Source organism: Poeciliopsis prolifica, unplaced genomic scaffold, assembly GCF_027474105.1.
Source record: "Poeciliopsis prolifica strain line A6 unplaced genomic scaffold, Auburn_PproV2 SCAFFOLD107, whole genome shotgun sequence".
In the NCBI taxonomy this organism is placed as follows: domain Eukaryota; kingdom Metazoa; phylum Chordata; class Actinopteri; order Cyprinodontiformes; family Poeciliidae; genus Poeciliopsis; species Poeciliopsis prolifica.
This window is the reverse complement of record NW_026562482.1, coordinates 55,518-75,000: the sequence shown is the minus strand read 5'-3', so window position 1 is coordinate 75,000 and position 19,483 is coordinate 55,518. Positions and strand designations below refer to the sequence as shown.

General features: G+C 46.1%; 1 protein-coding gene across 1 annotated transcript in view; it reads left to right on the top strand.

Moving 5' to 3' along the window:
* LOC129354284 (netrin receptor DCC-like) overlaps nucleotides 1-19,483 on the top strand; it is a 147,921-nt gene that overhangs the window by 109,491 nt on the left and 18,947 nt on the right. The window contains 9 exon segments of the mRNA XM_055023786.1: nucleotides 313-551; nucleotides 3,336-3,474; nucleotides 7,459-7,566; nucleotides 8,159-8,353; nucleotides 8,430-8,462; nucleotides 11,998-12,060; nucleotides 15,607-15,760; nucleotides 16,032-16,255; nucleotides 16,335-16,451. Of these exon segments, the coding sequence (XP_054879761.1) occupies nucleotides 313-551; nucleotides 3,336-3,474; nucleotides 7,459-7,566; nucleotides 8,159-8,353; nucleotides 8,430-8,462; nucleotides 11,998-12,060; nucleotides 15,607-15,760; nucleotides 16,032-16,255; nucleotides 16,335-16,451 (1,272 nt within the window).

The following is a 19,483-nucleotide window of genomic DNA, read 5'->3' as shown; positions in this document are numbered from 1 at the left end:
AGCTGATGGCAGCATGTTGACTAAACGGCCGGAGCCGCTGACCACAGCCAGACCTGCAGCGTAAAACGGTTCAGTGATTGGCAGCCATGTTGGCTGGATGGTCAGTGGCTCCTCTCCTGTAGCAGGTTGGTTGTTTTTGTCTCTCAGACCTCTTACTCTTTGTCTCTGTTTTCTCTCCGGTTTTTTCCTCCCCTCCTCTTCAACTCTTCATCTCCTCCTCTGTGGTCATCATCCTCGACCTTTCACCTCCTTTCTGCCTGTACGCCATCACGTCTGTGCGTTAATTTTCCCCATGCTTGCGGTGTGAATCAGACCCCATTGACCCGTTAGAGGACGACCTTTTCCACCTCTTTGATAAATTCCCAACTCCCATGCCAGACACCAGCACTCCCATGATCCCCCCAGTAGGAGTCCAGGCCGTGGCGCTGTCCTCGGACTCGGTCCGCGTCTCCTGGGCCGACAACTCTATGACCAAGAACCAGAAGTCGTCGGAGGTCCGGTACTACTCCGTCAAGTGGAAGTCCAGCGTCTCGACCAGCGGGAAGTACAAGGTGAGTTCAGGCAGCATCAGCAGGCGGCACAAACGCTGCTCTGGTTTCCAGGACGATTAATTGCTCACGCTGCTTTGACTTTAGCTGATTAATGTTTCTGCTGAACAATGGGCGACTCCACAATCAGAGCCGACTGGACCGGGTCGACCCAGTGAAACAACCACGGAGTTTGGTTTCAACACAGATTAATGGAAGGAAACAGAATCTGCTTAACAGGAAGAAACAGGTTAATTATTAGTCATGCAGCAATATGAAAGTTTGGGCCGATATTAATATGAAATCTTAATATCACTGTTAAACTTCAGGCATCACCATAAAGACCTCATGACCAAAACAGACCACATGAGCAAAACTAGACCACATGACCAAAACAGACCTCATGACCAAAACAGACCTCATGACCAAAACAGACCACATGAGCAAAACTAGACCACATGACCAAAACAGACCACATGACCAAAACAGACCACATGAGCAAACTAAACCTCATGACCAAACTAGACCTCATGACCAAAACAGACCACATGAGCAAAACTAGACCACATGACCAAAACAGACCACATGACCAAAACAGACCACATGACCAAAACAGACCACATGACCAAACTAGACCTCATGACCAAAACTAGACCACATGACCAAAACAGACCACATGACCAAAACAGACCACATGACCAAAACAGACCACATGACCAAAAAAGACCACATGAGCAAACTAAACCTCATGACCAAACTAGACCTCATGACCAAAACTAGACCACCTGAACAAAACAGACCACATGACCAAAACAGACCACATGACCAAAACAGACCACATGACCAAAACAGACCACATAACCAAAATAGACCTCATGACCAAAACTAGACCACATGACCAAAACAGACCACATGACCAAAACAGACCACATGACCAAAACAGACCACATGACCAAAAAAGACCACATGACCAAAAAAGACCACATGAGCAAACTAAACCTCATGACCAAAACTAGACCACCTGAACAAAACAGACCACATGACCAAAACAGACCACATGAGCAAACTAAACCTCATGACCAAAACTAGACCACATGACCAAAACAGACCACATGAGCAAACTAAACCTCATGACCAAACTAGACCTCATGACCAAAACTAGACCACCTGAACAAAACAGACCACATGACCAAAACAGACCACATGAGCAAACTAAACCTCATGACCAAAACTAGACCACATGAGCAAAACAGACCACATGAACAAAACAGACCACATGACCAAACTAAACCTCATGACCAAAACTAGACCACCTGAACAAAACAGACCACATGACCAAAACAGACCACATGACCAAAACAGACCACATGAACAAAACAGACCACATGACCAAACTAGACCACATGACCAAAACAGACCACATGACCAAAACAGACCACATAACCAAAATAGACCACATGACCAAAACAGACCACATGACCAAAATAGACCTCATGACCAAAACAGACCACATAACCAAAACAGACCACATGACCAAAACAGACCACATAACCAAAATAGACCACATGAGCAAAACAGACCACATGACCAAACTAGACCTCATGACCAAACTAGACCTCATGACCAAAACAGACCACATGACCAAAACAGACCACATGACCAAACTAGACCACATGACCAAAACAGACCACATAACCAAAACAGACCACATGACCAAAACAGACCACATAACCAAAATAGACCACATGACCAATATAGACCTCATGATCAAAACAGACCACATGACCAAAATAGACCACATGACCAAACTAGACCTCATGACCAAAACAGACCACATGACCAAAACAGACCACATAACCAAAATAGACCACATGACCAATATAGACCTCATGATCAAAACAGACCACATGACCAAAATAGACCACATAACCAAAATAGACCACGTGACCAAAATAGACCTCATGACCAAAACAGACCACACGACCAAAATAGACCACATGACCAAACTAGACCTCATGACCAAAACTAGACCACATAACCAAAATAGACCACATGAGCAAAACAGACCACACGACCAAAACAGACCACACGACCAAAACAGACCACATGACCAAAATAGACCACATGACCAAAACTAGACCACATGACCAAAATAGACCACATGACCAAAACAGACCACACGACCAAAATAGACCACATGACCAAGAACAGACCACATGACCAACCCTCAGTTGTTAACAGGTGATGATTGAATGGGTGTACTGATGTTTTTTTTTTATGAATGGATGAATTATTGAATGGATTGATAACTGACAGTTGGAAGGATTAATAGACTGGATGAAGTGATGGATGGATGATAATAATTTTTTTAACATTTTTGTCATTAAATTAAATCTCGTTTTATTTGTTTCCAGGTGAGATTTTTATTTGTTTTCTGTAAAGTTGCCATGAAACTTGATTATTAATAACTGCAGAAATCCGACTCACTCAGTCATTTTCATACAACACGCTTCCTTTGACCTCTGACCTCTACCATACCTGCAATATTCAGAAAGGTTGAATAAAACCTGAAACTAATAAATCGATGCAGTTGGTTCACCTTCACAGGCAGCAGCAGAGGAAACAATAAAAAACAATATTCTTCACATATTGATGAATTTTCTTTGCGTCTCGTCGATGAACATGAAACGCTGGAAATCAGATCCTCAGGTGGAAACTTTCTGACAGTCTGCTGATGTTCCTGAAGGTCGATCCTCAGACTGAGTTTATTAAAACTTTCAGCAGATTTAAAGCGACTCATGTTTCCAGTCTGCAGACACCACGGCTCTCAGCCACACTGTCACCGGACTCAAACCCAACACCATGTACGAGTTCGCCGTCATGGTGACCAAAGGTCGGAGGTCCAGCACCTGGAGCATGACGGCCCACGCCACCACGTATGAAGCAGGTACGACTCTCAGGCTCACAATTATTCTCCAAAAGTTGGTGTGATGTAATTCTTTTATTGAAAAAGTTCACATTTTAAGAGCAACTTATTTCTTATTTTGTCAGATTTAAATGTTAGATTATCAAAACAAACAGAACCTACGTAAACCCAAAAGGACGTTTAAAAATTACAATTTTATTTATTCAGGGAATATTTCCGTCCAAGATTAAACTTCCAAACCCTTTGAGCAACCGAGATCGATTCGCGTTCGCACCAGAACCGAACCTGCGAGACAAATGGGCCAGAGATGGATCAAAGCGCCCTGAACAGAACTGGAGGGAATGTCTGACCTTAGCCCCGCCCCCAGCCAAAGCGGGCGGGGCCAAGCCACACAGGGGGCGTGGCCAAGAGCCGAGCGGAGCCGAGCGGAGGTCAGGATGAATGAAGCGTTGACGACAACTTAGACAATTTTCAGATCCTCTGGTGACTTTTTCTGGAAAACAAAAGCGACGACTGAGAAATCTAGGAACGTTTTGTGTCATTTTATTGACGACATGTAAACTATTAATCTATTAATCGCTCAGTGAGACTCCGGGTTCAATGAAAGTCAATCACTCACAAATCTAAGAAACGCCATCAAAAATTCATCTGCTGTAAACACCATTTGACCCACAGAGGGCAGCACTGAGTCAGTTTTTAGTTAAATGTTGTGTAATTTAATATATTTACACAAAAATTTGCACAGAAACAGATAGAACCACTAAGAACCAATTTAGACAGTTTATTTACAAAAATAATGTTGGTTTAGTGTTTCGTTTTCTCAGGGGTTTTTGGGATGATAAACATATTTTGGTTCTGCACGTTTTTCTAAACTCTCAGTGAATTGAAGATCTTGAGTCAGACTGAGGCTTTGTGTTGTTTTTTGATCACTTTTAGCCTATTTTATGTCAGACAGTTGTGTTGAAGTGATTTTCTTGGGGTTTTCCTGACATTAATGTTTGTGTGATGATCTGAAACAAGTGCAAGCAGAAATAAATGAACAGTTTTCATCCTTTAGCATTAAACGGAACGAGGAGACGAATCTTTCATGTGCAGCCTGCAGAAGTCCTGCTTTGAAGCTGCTTTCTTCCTGTTTTCTGTTTAGAGGTAAATTATGATCCGCAGCAGCTTTCAGAAAAACAGGTGCAACAAAAACAATGAGTTGCAGAATTTTCTTCCAGAACAGCAATTATTTTTAACAATGGACTGAAAACACGTTCTGGATGAGTGAAGAACCATCATAAACTTCCCTCTCTCTCCCCGCCAACATCACCACGACTGTCTGCAACGACTGCCGGCCGGAATCAAAATGTCACGCTTCCACCTCTCAGGATGTATACAATCGTGTTTGCCGGATTTGTCACCCAATTAAGCGTGAACGGCATTAGCCCGGCGGCTCCCCGAGGCCCGCTGGAATACATTGACATTCAGAGTCAGCAGATGGAGCGAGTCCACTCAGTCTGTCGCTGATCGGCCGACTTTAAACAGACGATCTCTCACAACAACGGCAGCAGAGGAGACGGAGTTCCTTTATCACAGCTCGGAGCGCCGCTGCTTCCTGCTAAAAACAGACACCTGTTGAGAGCCTGGCGTCGAGATAAGAGCTGCAGAAAAGGGTCTGCAGGTCAAGCAGAGACAGAGAAGAGTCGTTTTCAGAAAAACATCTGAAGGATGAATTACAGGAGCTTCATATTGATGCTTTTTAGCTTTAATATCTGAAATTGTTCAGCCTTGAAATGCAGCAAAGAGCACAAACATGTAACTAAGAGGTTTTACTGTTGTTTCTTAACTGTCTTACAAAATTACACAAAAACATGACTTTTAACTCAAATAGCTAGAATATAAAGAATATGGAGAAAATTCATTTTGGTTAAAAATCTAAAGTTTCTCACATTCATTCTGATCTTTATTTCTCGCAGAAATTGGTAAACAAATGGAAGAAAATCAGTTATGGGAAATAAATTAGTGAATTAAAGGTTCATGATGATTTTTATTTTCTACTCTTTCCAAACAGAAAAATTATATTTTTAAATAAAGTTTAATTCGTTTAATTATGGGAGTAGAAATGAATCATATTGTGATAATACTATGTATCAGAAACAGGTGGTTCAGTTAAAGTTAAATCCGTTTAGTCGACATTTATTACATCATACGCAGTTTTACGCTCAAATATACGTTTGAAAGGAAACATTTCAGATGGAATCAAACGTTCAGGCCGTCGGTTTGAAGCTTTTATTGCGTAAAGCTCTTTATGGTGTTCTATCTAAAGCTCTTTATTCCTGGCGTTGCTCTGATAAAAGCTTCGTTCTTTTCATCAGCAACGTGAAGCTGAAGCCATTAGAGCGTCAGGATTCCTGCTGAAAGCTTCACTTTGACTCCTGAACGCGCTCTGGGTGATCGACACGGTGCCATGCTGTTTATCCATGTGTTGATTAATCCATAACTTTGTTATTATGGCTCTTTGCTTTATTAGGGATGATTTGTCAGGTCAGCTATTAGCGCTGATTATGAGCTGTTAATCATTTCCGATCGAGTCCGGGAAGCCGTGTTCCCCTCTGTGTTCAGGAGAAGTGCAGGTTGTCAGCATCACTCATGGTCTCAGCTGGATCTTGTAATTTCCTCCAGCGCCGAGTGTCAGATTTAACAAGCGGCTTCATTTTAACAAAACCAAGCGCTGCTTTTTGTCGCTGAAGGAAATTCATAAAGGAGGCACTTAGGAAAGGTCCGATCGAGGTTTCCATGGAGACGAGGAGGTCAGAGGGAGCGAACCCGACTGGGAAGTTAATGAAAGCTTCACTCATTAAAACGCTGCAGCTTATAGGAATAAAACGCTACCTGGAGACACACGTCACCTGAACTGGACCTCACAGCGGGGCAGGAGGGGGCGGGGCAGAGCAGGGCGGGGCAGGAAGGGGTGGGGCAGGAGGGGGTGGGGCAGGAGGGGGCGGGGCGGGGCGCTCAGAGAGCAGGTCTCACCTGAACGCCTCGGCTCAGTTTGATTCCCTCCTTAGAACAGGAAAGGAGGGAGTTACCAGAGCAACCAGCGACTCAGCGTTTCCTGAGGTTCTGGTTCTTACACAAATGATGTTTGAACACTGAAAGGCGCCTGGTACCGGAAAGAATGGTGGAACCGGGTCTCACTGTTTGAGACGCTGATGTCTTCGCAGGTTGTCCTGCAGCAGTGGTTCTGACGCTGCTGGTCAGAACCAAAGAGACGAATGTGGAGATGAAACTGAAGGTTGACGGCGTCAAAACGCCGAGTTGACATTAATGCACTGCACAAAACCATCAGACTTACACTGTGAGTGTGTGAAAATATAAAAGGCATCAAAATGACGTTTGAGTCCAAGTTTCTGTGCAAACAGGACTGGACTCCACTCTGATTCACTCATTTCTATTATGGTCTGTGAGACAAGAGGAAACATGAAGCTTTAGCTCAACGTTCATTAATAGCTCAGAGGAAATGAATGTAGCTGGGTTAGCTAGCAGGCTAACTGAGATCACTGAGGAAGTTTTTATCTGTTATTAGATAACGACTGAAATACGACCAGCAGCATCATCTGATAACTTAATGTCTGATGAAACAGGAGACACACATATGAAAATTTGGTGAGATATCAGTATTAATCCTGCTGATATTATTTATGTTGTATTGATGTTTCGCTACGTTTTAACACCATGTCTGTGATGCTTCGTCTCCTCAAACAATAACAAAATGGACGTTAACATCGGTTGTTGATTTCATCCCAGTTTTGCTTTTTGACTGATCAATATGTTAAAAAATAACTGCCTGATATTGATCGCAGTGTTTTGTGCATCCCTAGAAATGAATGGCTGAAGAACATTGTGAGAAAAGGAAACGTATGAAGGATTAAACTGAGAGCAGAACCCTGAGGAACTCCATCACACAACCTGGAAAAGATCATTTCCAGATTTTGCTGACCTGTCTCCATGTCTGATTGGCAGCTCCAAGCTCCGCCCCCAAAGACCTGACGGTCATCAGTCGGGAAGGACGCCCTCGCGCCGTTCTCATCAGCTGGCAGCCGCCGATGGAAGCGAACGGACGGATCACAGGTCCGACAGCCGGCTGCTGACGCACATCACAGAAACACCGTTTTCATTTCCCCTCATTGTTTCTGCCTCTGCTGGTTAATATTGGGAGGCGACTCTAAGAATCTGAACAGTTTGACTCCACATGAAACCTTCCCCTCCATTGTTCCTGCTCTGTTCAGGAACAATGGAGGTTTGTTTTTAACGAGCTGCTCTGGTCCTGGAGCGACCCGCAGGACGCCTCATGCGACCCTCAGGACGCCTCATGCGACCTGCAGGACGCCTCATGCAACCTGCAGGACGCCTCATGCGTCCCGCAGGACGCCTCATGCGTCCCGCAGGACGCCTCATGCATTCCGCAGGATGCATCATGCAACCTGCAGGACGCCTCGTGCAACCTGCAGGACGCCTCATGCGTCCCGCAGGACGCCTCATGCAACCTGCAGGACGCCTCATGCAACCTGCAGGACGCCTCATGCATTCCGCAGGATGCATCATGCAACCAGGCTGCATCAAGCAGGCGGCGCAGCACATCCACACACCCGGCGCCTCCACGCGTTAAACTTTCTCTACGTCTGTTTCCAAACAACTCATTCAATCTGCTAACGTCTCACAGGCTACATCCTGTTCTACACCCTGGATAAGAACATGGCGATCGACGACTGGGTGATGGAGGCCATCAGCGGCGACCGGCTGACCCACCAGGTCGTGGATCTGAACCTCGACACCGTTTACTACTTCAGGATTCAGGCCAAAAACGCCAAAGGAGTGGGCCCTCTGTCGGAGCCGGTCCAGTTCAGGACGGCTAAAGGTGGGTCGGGTTTCAAGCCGAGGCCGCCGTCCAGTTTGAGGTTCTTCTGCTTCTGATTGGTTTGTTTCTGTTGCAGTGGAGCTTCCAGACAAGATGGCCAACGATCAAGGTACAGTTCATCCCATCTGACTCAAAATGGCTTCAATTTATTTAAAAATACGTTATTCAAGTTAAAATATGTTATAACAGGATAAAATATGTTATTCTGTTTTTTTCTCTTGCTAACTGGCTAGCGAGAGCTAGCTGTTTTCAGTTTGTTGCCTGATGGCTGGACAAAGTTTGAATATTTATGAGGAGAGAAAAATCTTAGTGTTCATTAAGAATGGTCTTAAATTCATGCATCTAAAATTAAGGCCTTAAAACGTCTTAAATTGGTTTTTAGAAGTAAATTAACTTTTAATGTGAAAAACAGATTTTATGTTACATCAGAACAAACTTGTTTTCGTATTTTATGTTTAAAATCTCTAAAGTCTTCAGAGAAAAAAAAAACAAGAGAAGAAACTTCAACTTCAGGAATGAGAAACAATGTGTGTCTTTATATTTGGCTTATTAATGTGATTGTATTCCAGAGACTAAGTCACATTAAAGGGACATTTACTATATTCTTTGGTTTGGAGTGAAGCTGCCAGCATCATCACAGGAAACCGTTCACACAAAAACACTGAAGGGAGGAGAGCAGCAGCTCCTCTGCTTCCTCTAATCTTTCCAAACAACATTGTTTCTGTGAACCGAAGCAAAAAACGCTCGCTAATTAAGCCGCACAATAACTTATCCTTTCAGAGAGGCAAATAAAAAGCAGAGAAGAAGACGTAACGGCAGTGGGCTGTTTTCAGAACCAAACTGAAGTTTATCTGTTGAACTCAGATGTAATTAAGGTTCCCTTCACTGAGTTCATTCATCAACAAACACACAGCTTGGTGCTAATGAGCGCTCAGAGACGTGGCTCGTCTGACATGAAGGCTGCGAATAAAACGCCGTTTTGCAGCCTGTGAATCTAAACTGTAATGAGTTTCAGTATCAGTGTGAAGCAGAATCTCAGTCTGCGGTTAGCTGGACTGAAACCAGCAGCAGAGCGTCATCAGCAGAGCGCCATCAGCAGAGCGCCATCAGCAGAGCGTCATCAGCAGAGCGCCATCAGCAGAGCGTCATCAGCAGAGCGCCATCAGCAGAGCGCCATCTGCAGAGCGTCATCAGCAGAGCGCCATCAGCAGAGCGCCATCAGCAGAGCGCCATCAGCAGAGCGCCATCTGCAGAGCGCCATCAGCAGAGCGCCATCTGCAGAGCGCCATCAGCAGAGCGTCATCAGCAGAGCGCCATCAGCAGAGCGTCATCAGCAGAGCGCCATCTGCAGAGCGATACTTTATACAGCAGAGCGCCATCTGCAGAGCGCCGCCATCAGCAGAGCGCCATCAGCAGAGCGCCATCTGCAGAGCGCCATCAGCAGAGCGCCATCAGCAGAGCGTCATCAGCAGAGCGTCATCAGCAGAGCGCCATCAGCAGAGCGCCATCAGCAGAGCGTCATCAGCAGAGCGCCATCTGCAGAGCGTCATCAGCAGAGCGCCATCTGCAGAGCGCCGCCATCAGCAGAGCGCCATCAGCAGAGCGCCATCAGCAGAGCGCCATCAGCAGAGCGCCATCAGCAGAGCGCCACCATCAGCAGAGCGCCACCATCAGCAGAGCGCCACCATCAGCAGAGCGCCATCAGCAGAGCGTCATCAGCAGAGCGCCATCAGCAGAGCGCCATCTGCAGAGCGCCATCAGCAGAGCGCCATCAGCAGAGCGTCATCAGCAGAGCGCCATCAGCAGAGCGCCATCAGCAGAGCGCCATCAGCAGAGCGCCATCAGCAGAGCGCCATCAGCAGAGCGCCATCAGCAGAGCGCCATCAGCAGAGCGCCATCAGCTGGGATGACATAAACAGACAATATTTGTTTCTAAAAAATTATATTAAGACAATAAATATCAGCTGTCAGCCATATTGGTAGTATTAATATGGGATATCGATTGGCTCAGAATACCAATAGGTTCATCCTGAAGTTACTGCATCAGACGAAGTTTACTAACACTTTCAGATAAAATATTCAGTTTTACTGTTTCTTTCTTTCTTTATTAGTGATTTTATGATCTAACAGAAACTAAATCTTCAGCTATCAACACTTCAATCCAGCATGTTTTAAACCACCTAAAGGCTACAAGTTCAGAAGCTCTGCCTTCCTGTTACTTGCTGAAAGTGTTGCTCTCTCTCACCGTCTCGCAGCCTCGACCACAGAAAAGATATTTTCTCTTCTGGTAGTTTCCTCTGACTGTGTTTGAAACTCTTCAGCCAAACCAAAAGTAAAGATTTTCTCCAGAAACTCAAGATTTCAAAGCAATTTTTGTTTATTGTTAAAAAAATTACAATCAAGTTCAATTTACTTGCATAAAAATCCCTTCTAGTTCCTGCAGTGAAATAGGAATTAAATAACAAGCCACACATGTACTTCAGGACTAAATTAAACCTGTTTAGGTTTTTAAATCCATTTCAGTTTTTCCTATATTCATATTTTCCCACAGATTTTATTTCTCTGAATTCCACAAATTACAACATAAAATGTTTCTTTCATTCAAAACGTCTTCATTCGTGACGAGTTAAAGAGTTGGGAGAAAATTATCCAGATTCAAAAGCAACAATTTAATAATTTAATGGTGTTTTCTTTAAATGAGCCTTAAAACCTTAAAACCTACCATGCAGGTGCATCTATTTGATTTTTTAAATAGAAATGAGTTTATTAATGTATAAAATCCCTTCAGACATTTCATCAGCCTTACAGCAGCGCTAACAATGATGCTAACTATGTTTTTATTGTTAAATATGTATTTTATCCTGAGGCGTTTCCTGCTCCAGCTCAAAGGTTCTGGTTCTGGTTCTGGTTCTGGCCCATTTCAGCCTCATTTAAACAAAACACTTAAACATGTGAAAGCTTTCTGAGCTGAAACCGGCGTGGGAATGATGGTTTTAAAGAGCGCCGCCACTTTAAATAACTGCAGGTTGCAGCGGCGTAAAAACACTCATGTGAAAGTAAATGTGAACGGCGGATAAGACGTTTGGAAACCAGTCATGCAGAAAGACGCTGCAGTCTGAGGCTCTGGAAACGGCAGAATCAGACAGAAACGGGACGGCGCGCTGCGGCGCCCGGCGCTGCGGCGCCCGGCGCGCTGCGGCGCCCGGCGCGCTGCGGCGCCCGGCGCGCTGCGGCGCCCGGCGCGCTGCGGCGCCCGGCGCGCGCGCGGCGCGCCCGCGCGCTGCGGCGCCCGGCGCGCTGCGGCGCCCGGCGCGCTGCGGCGCCCCGCGCTGCGGCGCCCGGCGCGCTGCGGCGCCCGGCGCGCTGCGGCGCCCGCGCTGCGCGCCCGGCGCGCTGCGGCGCCCGGCGCGCTGCGGCGCCCGGCGCGCTGCGGCGCCCGGCGCGCTGCGGCGCCCGGCGCGCTGCGGCGCCCGCGCGCGCGCGCCCGGCGCCCGCTGCGGCGCCCGGCGCGCTGCGGCGCGAAAATCCAAATGGTGTTAAGAAAGAAGCCGTCACTCAGGTTCTGGTTCTGGCTCTGTTGGTTCTGTTTCTATTCCTGGTTCTGCTGGTTTTGTTTGTGCTGACCTTTGACCTTTGCCCTGCAGGTCGGGGAGAACACGCCTTCTGGCCGTCCGACACCAACCTGATCGACAGGAGCAGCATCAACGGTACCAGAACCACATCTTGCTTCTCCGGGTCCGGCTGTCAGAACCTGCTACCGGGCCGGACGGCAGCACCGCCGGGCCCGGACCCGTCTGGATGTTAGCACTGCGCTAACTCCAGAGCTAATCTAGTATTTTTGCTAACTTTGAAAGCGTTTAGCTTCCTCTGAACTCTTTCCAGATAAATTCTAATTTTCAGATTTTCAGTTCGTCGCGTTGAAGTTTGGCTGCCAGTGTTTATATTCATGCTCTTATTTTGGAGTCTGTTTACCGACCAGGTCTGTTTCCTCTTCTCATGTTACCCAGAATGCACTGCTGTAGCTCTACTGTTTACAATCTGCTGATGTCTGAACTGTTACTCTAGTTAATTAGCCAACATTAGCGACAGTTAGCGAAACTGAACAACATAAAACCGAAACCGTGAGTGAAGGTCAGTTCCAAAAAATCACTTCCTGAAGCACAAAATACACTGAAAAACTTAAAAACTTGACTCTGCTTACAGTGAAATGACACGTCAACATTAGCATTAGCCATTAGCTTCTGCTAAATACCGTTTTGAATAGCATTTTAGCATTAGCTTCTAGTAATGTCTACATTGGTATTGCACATTTCCGCTAGCGTCCTTGTTGGTTTTGGGTTTAGCGTTAGCTTCTGCTAAAGCCATGCTGATATAGTTTTTAGCGTTAGCTTCCCCATTAGCATTAGTGTATGTTTGACTTTATTTTCTCCAAGGATAAATTCTTTAACCAAACTGATCATAAATAGTGTTTATATTTATTGCTGTATGGTTTATATTTTTGACCTTCAGCAGAATCTCAGTTCATTCAGTCATTTGGTTCGTTAACGACGAGCTTAAAGCTCTAACGGCTCGGCCTGCTGCTGTAAATCATCCCAAACGTTTCATTTTATTGCTCCATGGAAAGAAATTGTTGGCTTGGTTTTCCTTCAGAGGTCAGAGTCAATATCTGGGGCTGATGCTGCGTCTGTTTGGACGGCAGCTGAACAGTGCGGAGCGTGAACTCTTAGCAGACATTGTTCCTTGCGCCGGCAGTGCCCATAAATCCCTCCGCTCTGACCTTTGACCTCCTCTGACGGTATGGCGGGTCGTCGAGGTCGGATCCTCGTTCATCAGCTCAGCGATATTTTATCTTTATTGCCGCGTCGTTTGTGTCGCAGCGCGTCGTCCCGCTGTGGCGGACGATGACCTCCGACTTCACCAAAGGTCACTTCCTGCAGACCTGCTGCTGATTGGACGGCGGCACGCGGCGGCGGCGGTTTGGGTGGCGCCATGCTGCAGCAGTGATGCTTCTGCTGCATCTTAATTCTGCCTTTCTTTTCCCAAGGGAGGCCGGCGCTCGCAGTCGTCAAGATGTAAACCTCTGCTGATAGCACAGAGCAATTAAAGTTAAAAATATCTGCGATTTCTGGAAAAAGCCATTTCAGCAGCTATAATGGAGGCATTAACATCTTTAGCCTTTGTAATTTCCTAAATCTTCCCTCAAGTAGCTTATGAGAGAAGCCACTCACTTTCTCTGCTCTTTCCTTTTTTTGCTGCATATTATTCATTTCAGTTAAAGTTCAAATGTAACAGAAGAAAATACAGCAGAGTCTGCTGGTCAACAGGCAAATCTTTTAAAAGTTTCGTTTTCTCTCAGCCCTTTAGCAGCTTGTTGGGACTGGTTCTACCTCCTGGAGCCAGCATGCAGCCCTGCAGACAAATCCCACTCACAAAGTCTTTTAGCTGACAGCAGCAATGAAAGAGTTTCAGTTCTCTGCTCCGGAGGCACGGCGGTGGCAGCATGATGTCACCTTGATGTTCAGATGGGCTGAGTGGTTAAACCAAACTTGTTGAACCTGATGGGCTTTTCAGGATCTACCCTTCCTGCAGACCACACCTTCCCTGCAGACTTTTCTGTTTGGTCTTTACCCTCAGGGCAGCGCTACAGAGACTTGCTAGCATTAGCAGAAACAGTTTCCATATCAATTCCCTTGAATATTTGCACAAATTTAAACTTGTCTTCATATTTTTCTATGTATAAAAAAACCCTCCAACCTCTGAGCTGATTATTGATTATCAGAAAACTTTCCTCCATCTGATTAATCGTCTCCAAACTCGTCATAAACTGCGGCTGCCGCAAGTTTTCATATCTTCCTGTGAAAACCTGCGGGTTTAAATGAAACCTTATTATGAGAGTTTCACTATGAAACATTAGCTGTAGCTTTAGCAGCTTTAGCATTAGCAGCTGTAGCAGCTTTAGCATTAGCAGCTGTAGCAGCTTTAGCATTAGCAGCTGTAGCAGCTTCAGCAGCTGTAGCAGCTTTAGCATTAGCAGCTGTAGCAGCTTTAGCAGTAGCAGCTTTAGCATTAGCAGCTGTAGCGGTGATCTGTTCTGATCATCCCGGGCTCCTGGTGAAGTGAGGAGGCGTCGGCTCCGGTTGTCTCATAAATCAGCAGGTGATGCAGGAGTTGAGGTGCATTAACTTAACAAGGTGTTAAATGTTTTCATTCAGCGCTGGGATAATTATGATAGCAGGTCATTAATCAAGTCTTTTCCTGGTCTCCGCCCGGGAGAGTAATTAGTCTGTCAGTCTGCCCGTCCTGACCCAGGCTCCTCAACTTCTCCGCCCGCCGACGACAGCAGAGAAGTTTGACTTTAACGATCTGCGGCTTCGCTCCCTCAGAGCGGCGGCGACTCGCTGCAGAACCAAATCGATGCAGAATGTGGAAAACAGAGGGCGGCTTTATTAGATGGAAGTTTAAAGGAAAGCAGCGCGGAGTGAAAGCGGTCTGCAGCGGGAAGCTTTGATGGATTGAGCTTTTCATTGGGAGAGACGAGCGAGTGGAGGAGAGCTGGAGGGCCTCCCTGCATCGCTCCAGCGTTTCTCTTCATTTCTTCCTTTCATCGTCTTCTCTCCACCTTCACTGGGTTTTTCCTCCTTTCTTCTGCTTCGGTCTCTGCCTCCAAGGTCAGCTTGATGTTTCAGTCTTGAACTCTTCCCTCCATGCAGACGGATGACCTGCAGTTCTTTCCAGTTATTCCAACATGGCCGCTCGCGGTGCAGCAGCTCCTCGTCTGGTCCAGATGCTGCTTTCTGCTTTATGTGTTGCTGCGTAACCCTGGCGACCGTCTCCTCCAGCCGTCATCATGGCCGATCATCGGCGAGTAGTAGGAGAAAGTAGCAGCAACTAAAGATCACAACCGACCTGGTCGCACAAGTTGGATATAAATTTAAGAGAAAAGAGAACAAAGTTTTTTCATTTAGTTTTTAATATTGTTTCAAGAGCTGATCTTTTTTTGGTGTATTTTAAATTTTTTCTATTTTAATTTTCTACTCCATCTCATCACTGTAAGGTCTCAGTCATTTACTTGTTTATAGAAATACATTTAATCAGATGTTTTTGGTATTTTGCTGTATTTTCTGTCCTTTGTTCCGTTTTATCAGATGAATGTTTAGTTGTCAGTTTTCTGCTGTTGAGTCGAAATCAGATCAGTGAAGGACTTTCACAGTTCCGATTTTAATAAGCTGACTCCGCCCCCGATGTGTCCAGAGTCTCCATTGGTCAGATGCGTCCGCCGCACGGCAGCGTCACGCCTCAGAAGAACAGCTACCTGCTGGTCATCATCCTGGTTTCCGTGGGCGCCATCAGCGTGGTGGTCGTCACGGCGCTCGTCTGCATCCACCGCTCGTCCTCCCAGCAGAGGAAGTAAGACGTCCTTCATGATCGAAGGCCAACTTTCTAACCGTCTTTATGTGACTCTGAAGGTCCAAACCCAGATTCCAGCCTGATCTCTAGATCTATAAGCATAGATCTAGAACATCAGTGCTAGAACAGGAAGGGTTCTAGTATTGAGCCTTGGGGAACTCCTCATGTGATTTCTGTCTGTCAGTCAGAAATTCTTGAAGTTCCAGTTCTTTGGACTCTGGTCCAGAACCGGTTCTGAGAGGTTAACTGACCTCGTTGCCTGACCCGGCAGGAAGCGGGCCAGCCACGGCGCCGGGAAGCGGAAGGGCAGCCAGAAGGAGCTGCGGCCGCCGGACCTGTGGATCCACCATGAGGAGATGGAGATGAAGAACCTGGAGAAGGCGCCGAGCATCGCGCCGTCCGGACGCGACTCGCCGCTGCAGGCCTGCCAGGACCGCCCCCAGGTGGCCCACAGCCAATCAGAGAGCCAGATGGGCAGCAAGAGCAGCCACTCAGGTACCGGCAGCCGCTTCCTGGCAGAACCTCAGAGTTCTGCTCGGAGACGCGTCTGGAGCTGACGCGGCGTTTCCTCCAGGAGCCGACGGCGACGAGGCGTCCAGCGGCATCTCCACTCTGGACCGGTCCGTCACGGCCAGGAGGGGAACCAGGGGCAAGATGATGATCCCCATGGACCTGCAGCCCAGCAACACGCGTAGGTCACACTGTGTGTGTGTGTGTGTGTGTGTGTGGTGTGTGTGCGCGTCTGTGTGAGTGTGTGTGTGTGTGTGTGTGTGTGTGTGTGTGTGTGTGTGTGTGTGTGTGTGTGTGTGTGTGTGTTGTGCGCGTCTGTGTGAGTGTGTGTGTGTGTGTGTGTGAGTGTGTGTGTGTGTGCGCGTCTGTGTGAGTGTGTGTGTGTGTGTGTGTGTGTGTGTGTGTGTGTGTATGTGAGTGTGTGTGTGTGTGTGCGCGTCTGTGTGAGTGTGTGTGTGTGGTGTGTGTGTGTGTGTGTGTGTGTGTGTGTGTGTGTGAGAACTTTAGCTGCTTCTGCTCCTTTAGAGTCAGAGGCTATTTATTCCTGATCATCGATCTGATGAGGATCAAGAAACACGAGACGATTCTGGATTATTGAAATAAATAAAGAAATGAAAAGTTAAAAAAATATAAAAGAAAAGAAAAGAAGGGAAATGGAGAAAAGAAAGAAAGGAAGGAAAAGAAAAAGGAAAAAATAAAAATGTAAATTTACTGATCCAGGTTTTTTTTTCTTGCTGCTTTATCTTCCATATTAGGAATGAAACTGATTTGATCTTAAACTGGTTCTGAAACATACAAATAAAAACTAAAGGCCTCAGTTAGCAGGTCAAAGGTCACGGCTCTGAGCCAACATGGCTGCTGTGAAGGCAGCAGCAGAGATCCTGTTCTGGACGCTCTGAGTTCTGTAACGTCTATGGAAAGTTCAGCATAAGGCAAAACGTCTTGTGAAGTTTGGCGGTCGGCTCTCCGGGCCGACCAGAACCGTCCAGAACCTCCGGCAGCGCCGCTCCGGCTTTAAACTCCAGATCTTTTCTTCTCCTCCTCCTGGGTGACGGTTCTGATGCTGCTGAGTTATTTCATATTCTGAGCAGCAGCATTAATTCCAGCGCCGGAAGCGCGACTCGACGGTGACTGGAATAAGAAAGAGCCAGGAGTTAATGTTCTGCTGCGCCACTCCACTCATCCTTCAGGGAGCTTATTAAAAGATAATTTGGGCCCAAATGAAGAGATGATGGACGCCTTGTGGGAGAACACTCCAGTCCTAAAAGTCTTTGTTCCCTTTACTTAAACTACAACCGCAGAAGATTCAAAACTCCCAATATGAGCAAATATTATTCATCTGGATGGACTGCAAACGTCTTAATGCACAAAACTAAACTAACTTAAATATCGGAGCTTATTTAGGTCAAACATTCCTTAAAAGAACTAGTTCATGGAAAAATAGGTTTCAATCCATCAGATTACAGCAACACATTTCTGCCCATCAGGGGTTATAATAGAATAATCTGCCAGAGGAAATAATTCTCTTTTTTTCATCAGTTTTAATGGAAAAGTATCTGAAAACTTACTCGTTTAGTTTTGTCTTATTTTTAAGTGTGATGAAATATTTGGACTAGAATAAAAGACAAAAAATATTTAGTGGCGACTGTTCTGATGCTGCTGCCTTTGATGCTGCTGCCTTTGATGCTGCAGCCTCTGATGCTGCAGCCTTTGATGCTGCAGCTCTCTGCTGTGAGTCTGTTTGGGCTCATTAGAGCAGCAGCATCACTGGGTCGGTTCAGATCCAGCATCACGGAGAAAAGAACTCAGTCAAATGTTTAGTGGAAGCTAATGCTAAATGTCCCTCAGCAGAAACAGGATTAGGATCCAGAACCAGGATCCTACCAGCACCAGATTCTGGTTCTGGTAGGATATTCTGCTTCCACTAACAGAAAAATCACCAACAGAGAAATGATTGAAAGCAACTTCCTGTTCCCAGCAGGAAACGCAGGAATGATGTAGAAAATATGAGATGAAGGAAGCAGAGATGAGGACAGATTTATAAAACGTGACGAACGGACGGATCCGCTAACTCAACAGCTTTAGTCTTAAACATTAGTTATACTAAAGCGCTACACCAACACTTTGTTTAGTGGAAGCTAATGCTAAAGCGCTACACCAACACTTTGTTTAGTGGAAGCTAATGCTAAAGCGCTACACCAACACTTTGTTTAGTGGAAGCTAATGCTAAAGCGCTACACCAACACATTGTTTAGCGGAAGCTAATGCTAAAGCGCTACACCAACACTGTTTAGCGGAAGCAAATGCTAAAGCGCTACACCAACACTATTTAGCGGAAGCTAATGCTAAAGCGCTACGACAGCATGGCATTTAGCAGAAAATAGCGTGCTAAGCTAACGTTAGCGCAGTAGCGTGGTCAACTCAGCTTAGCTTATTGCTCTGGAATTAAAAAACACTTTAAAAATGCATTTTTTAAGCTTCAAATGTTTTGGCCCATAAAGTTCTGATTCAGAGACGGGTTAGCCTGAGAGAGAACTCAGAGAGAACCAGCAGGGCGACCTCAGCTTGAGGTATGGACTAGGCCGTTCTTACTGCTAGGCAGCATGATTTCTTGCCGTTCAGGCTCAGTTATGATAAATAGAATAAATAAATTAAACACAGCTAAGTGCTAGGCTAATGAAGTCTTTTAATCCAATATCGGGGCTGCTGTTCCTGTTTCATCGCCGCTGTAACGTCTCTGCTCCTCCTGCCACGTTTCTGCGATTTGTGTGTGAAGCTGCTTTAATTCCCACTGAGCCGAAGATGTCGAACATCTCAGCGTGAAGCAGATCTGGTTCTGCAGCAGCGCAGCATCTAATTACAGCCTCTGTTCTGCCTGTGTGCAGCGGTTCTGGGTCCAGTTCTGTTTCTGGATCTCAGAGTAATTATCTGGCTCTCAGGACGCCGACAGTCTTTTAGGGATTCTCTCTCTTCTCATTTTCCACCTTGTTGTGGTTGTTGTTGTTTAACAGAAACCACCAACTGAACACCGACAAGCAGGTTACAGCCGTGGGAGGAACACACACACACACACACACACACGCAGACACACACAGAGTCACGCAGAGATACACACACACACAGAGATAGACACACACACAGACACACACACACACACACGCAGACACAGAGAGACACACACAGACACACACAGAGTCACGCAGAGATACACAC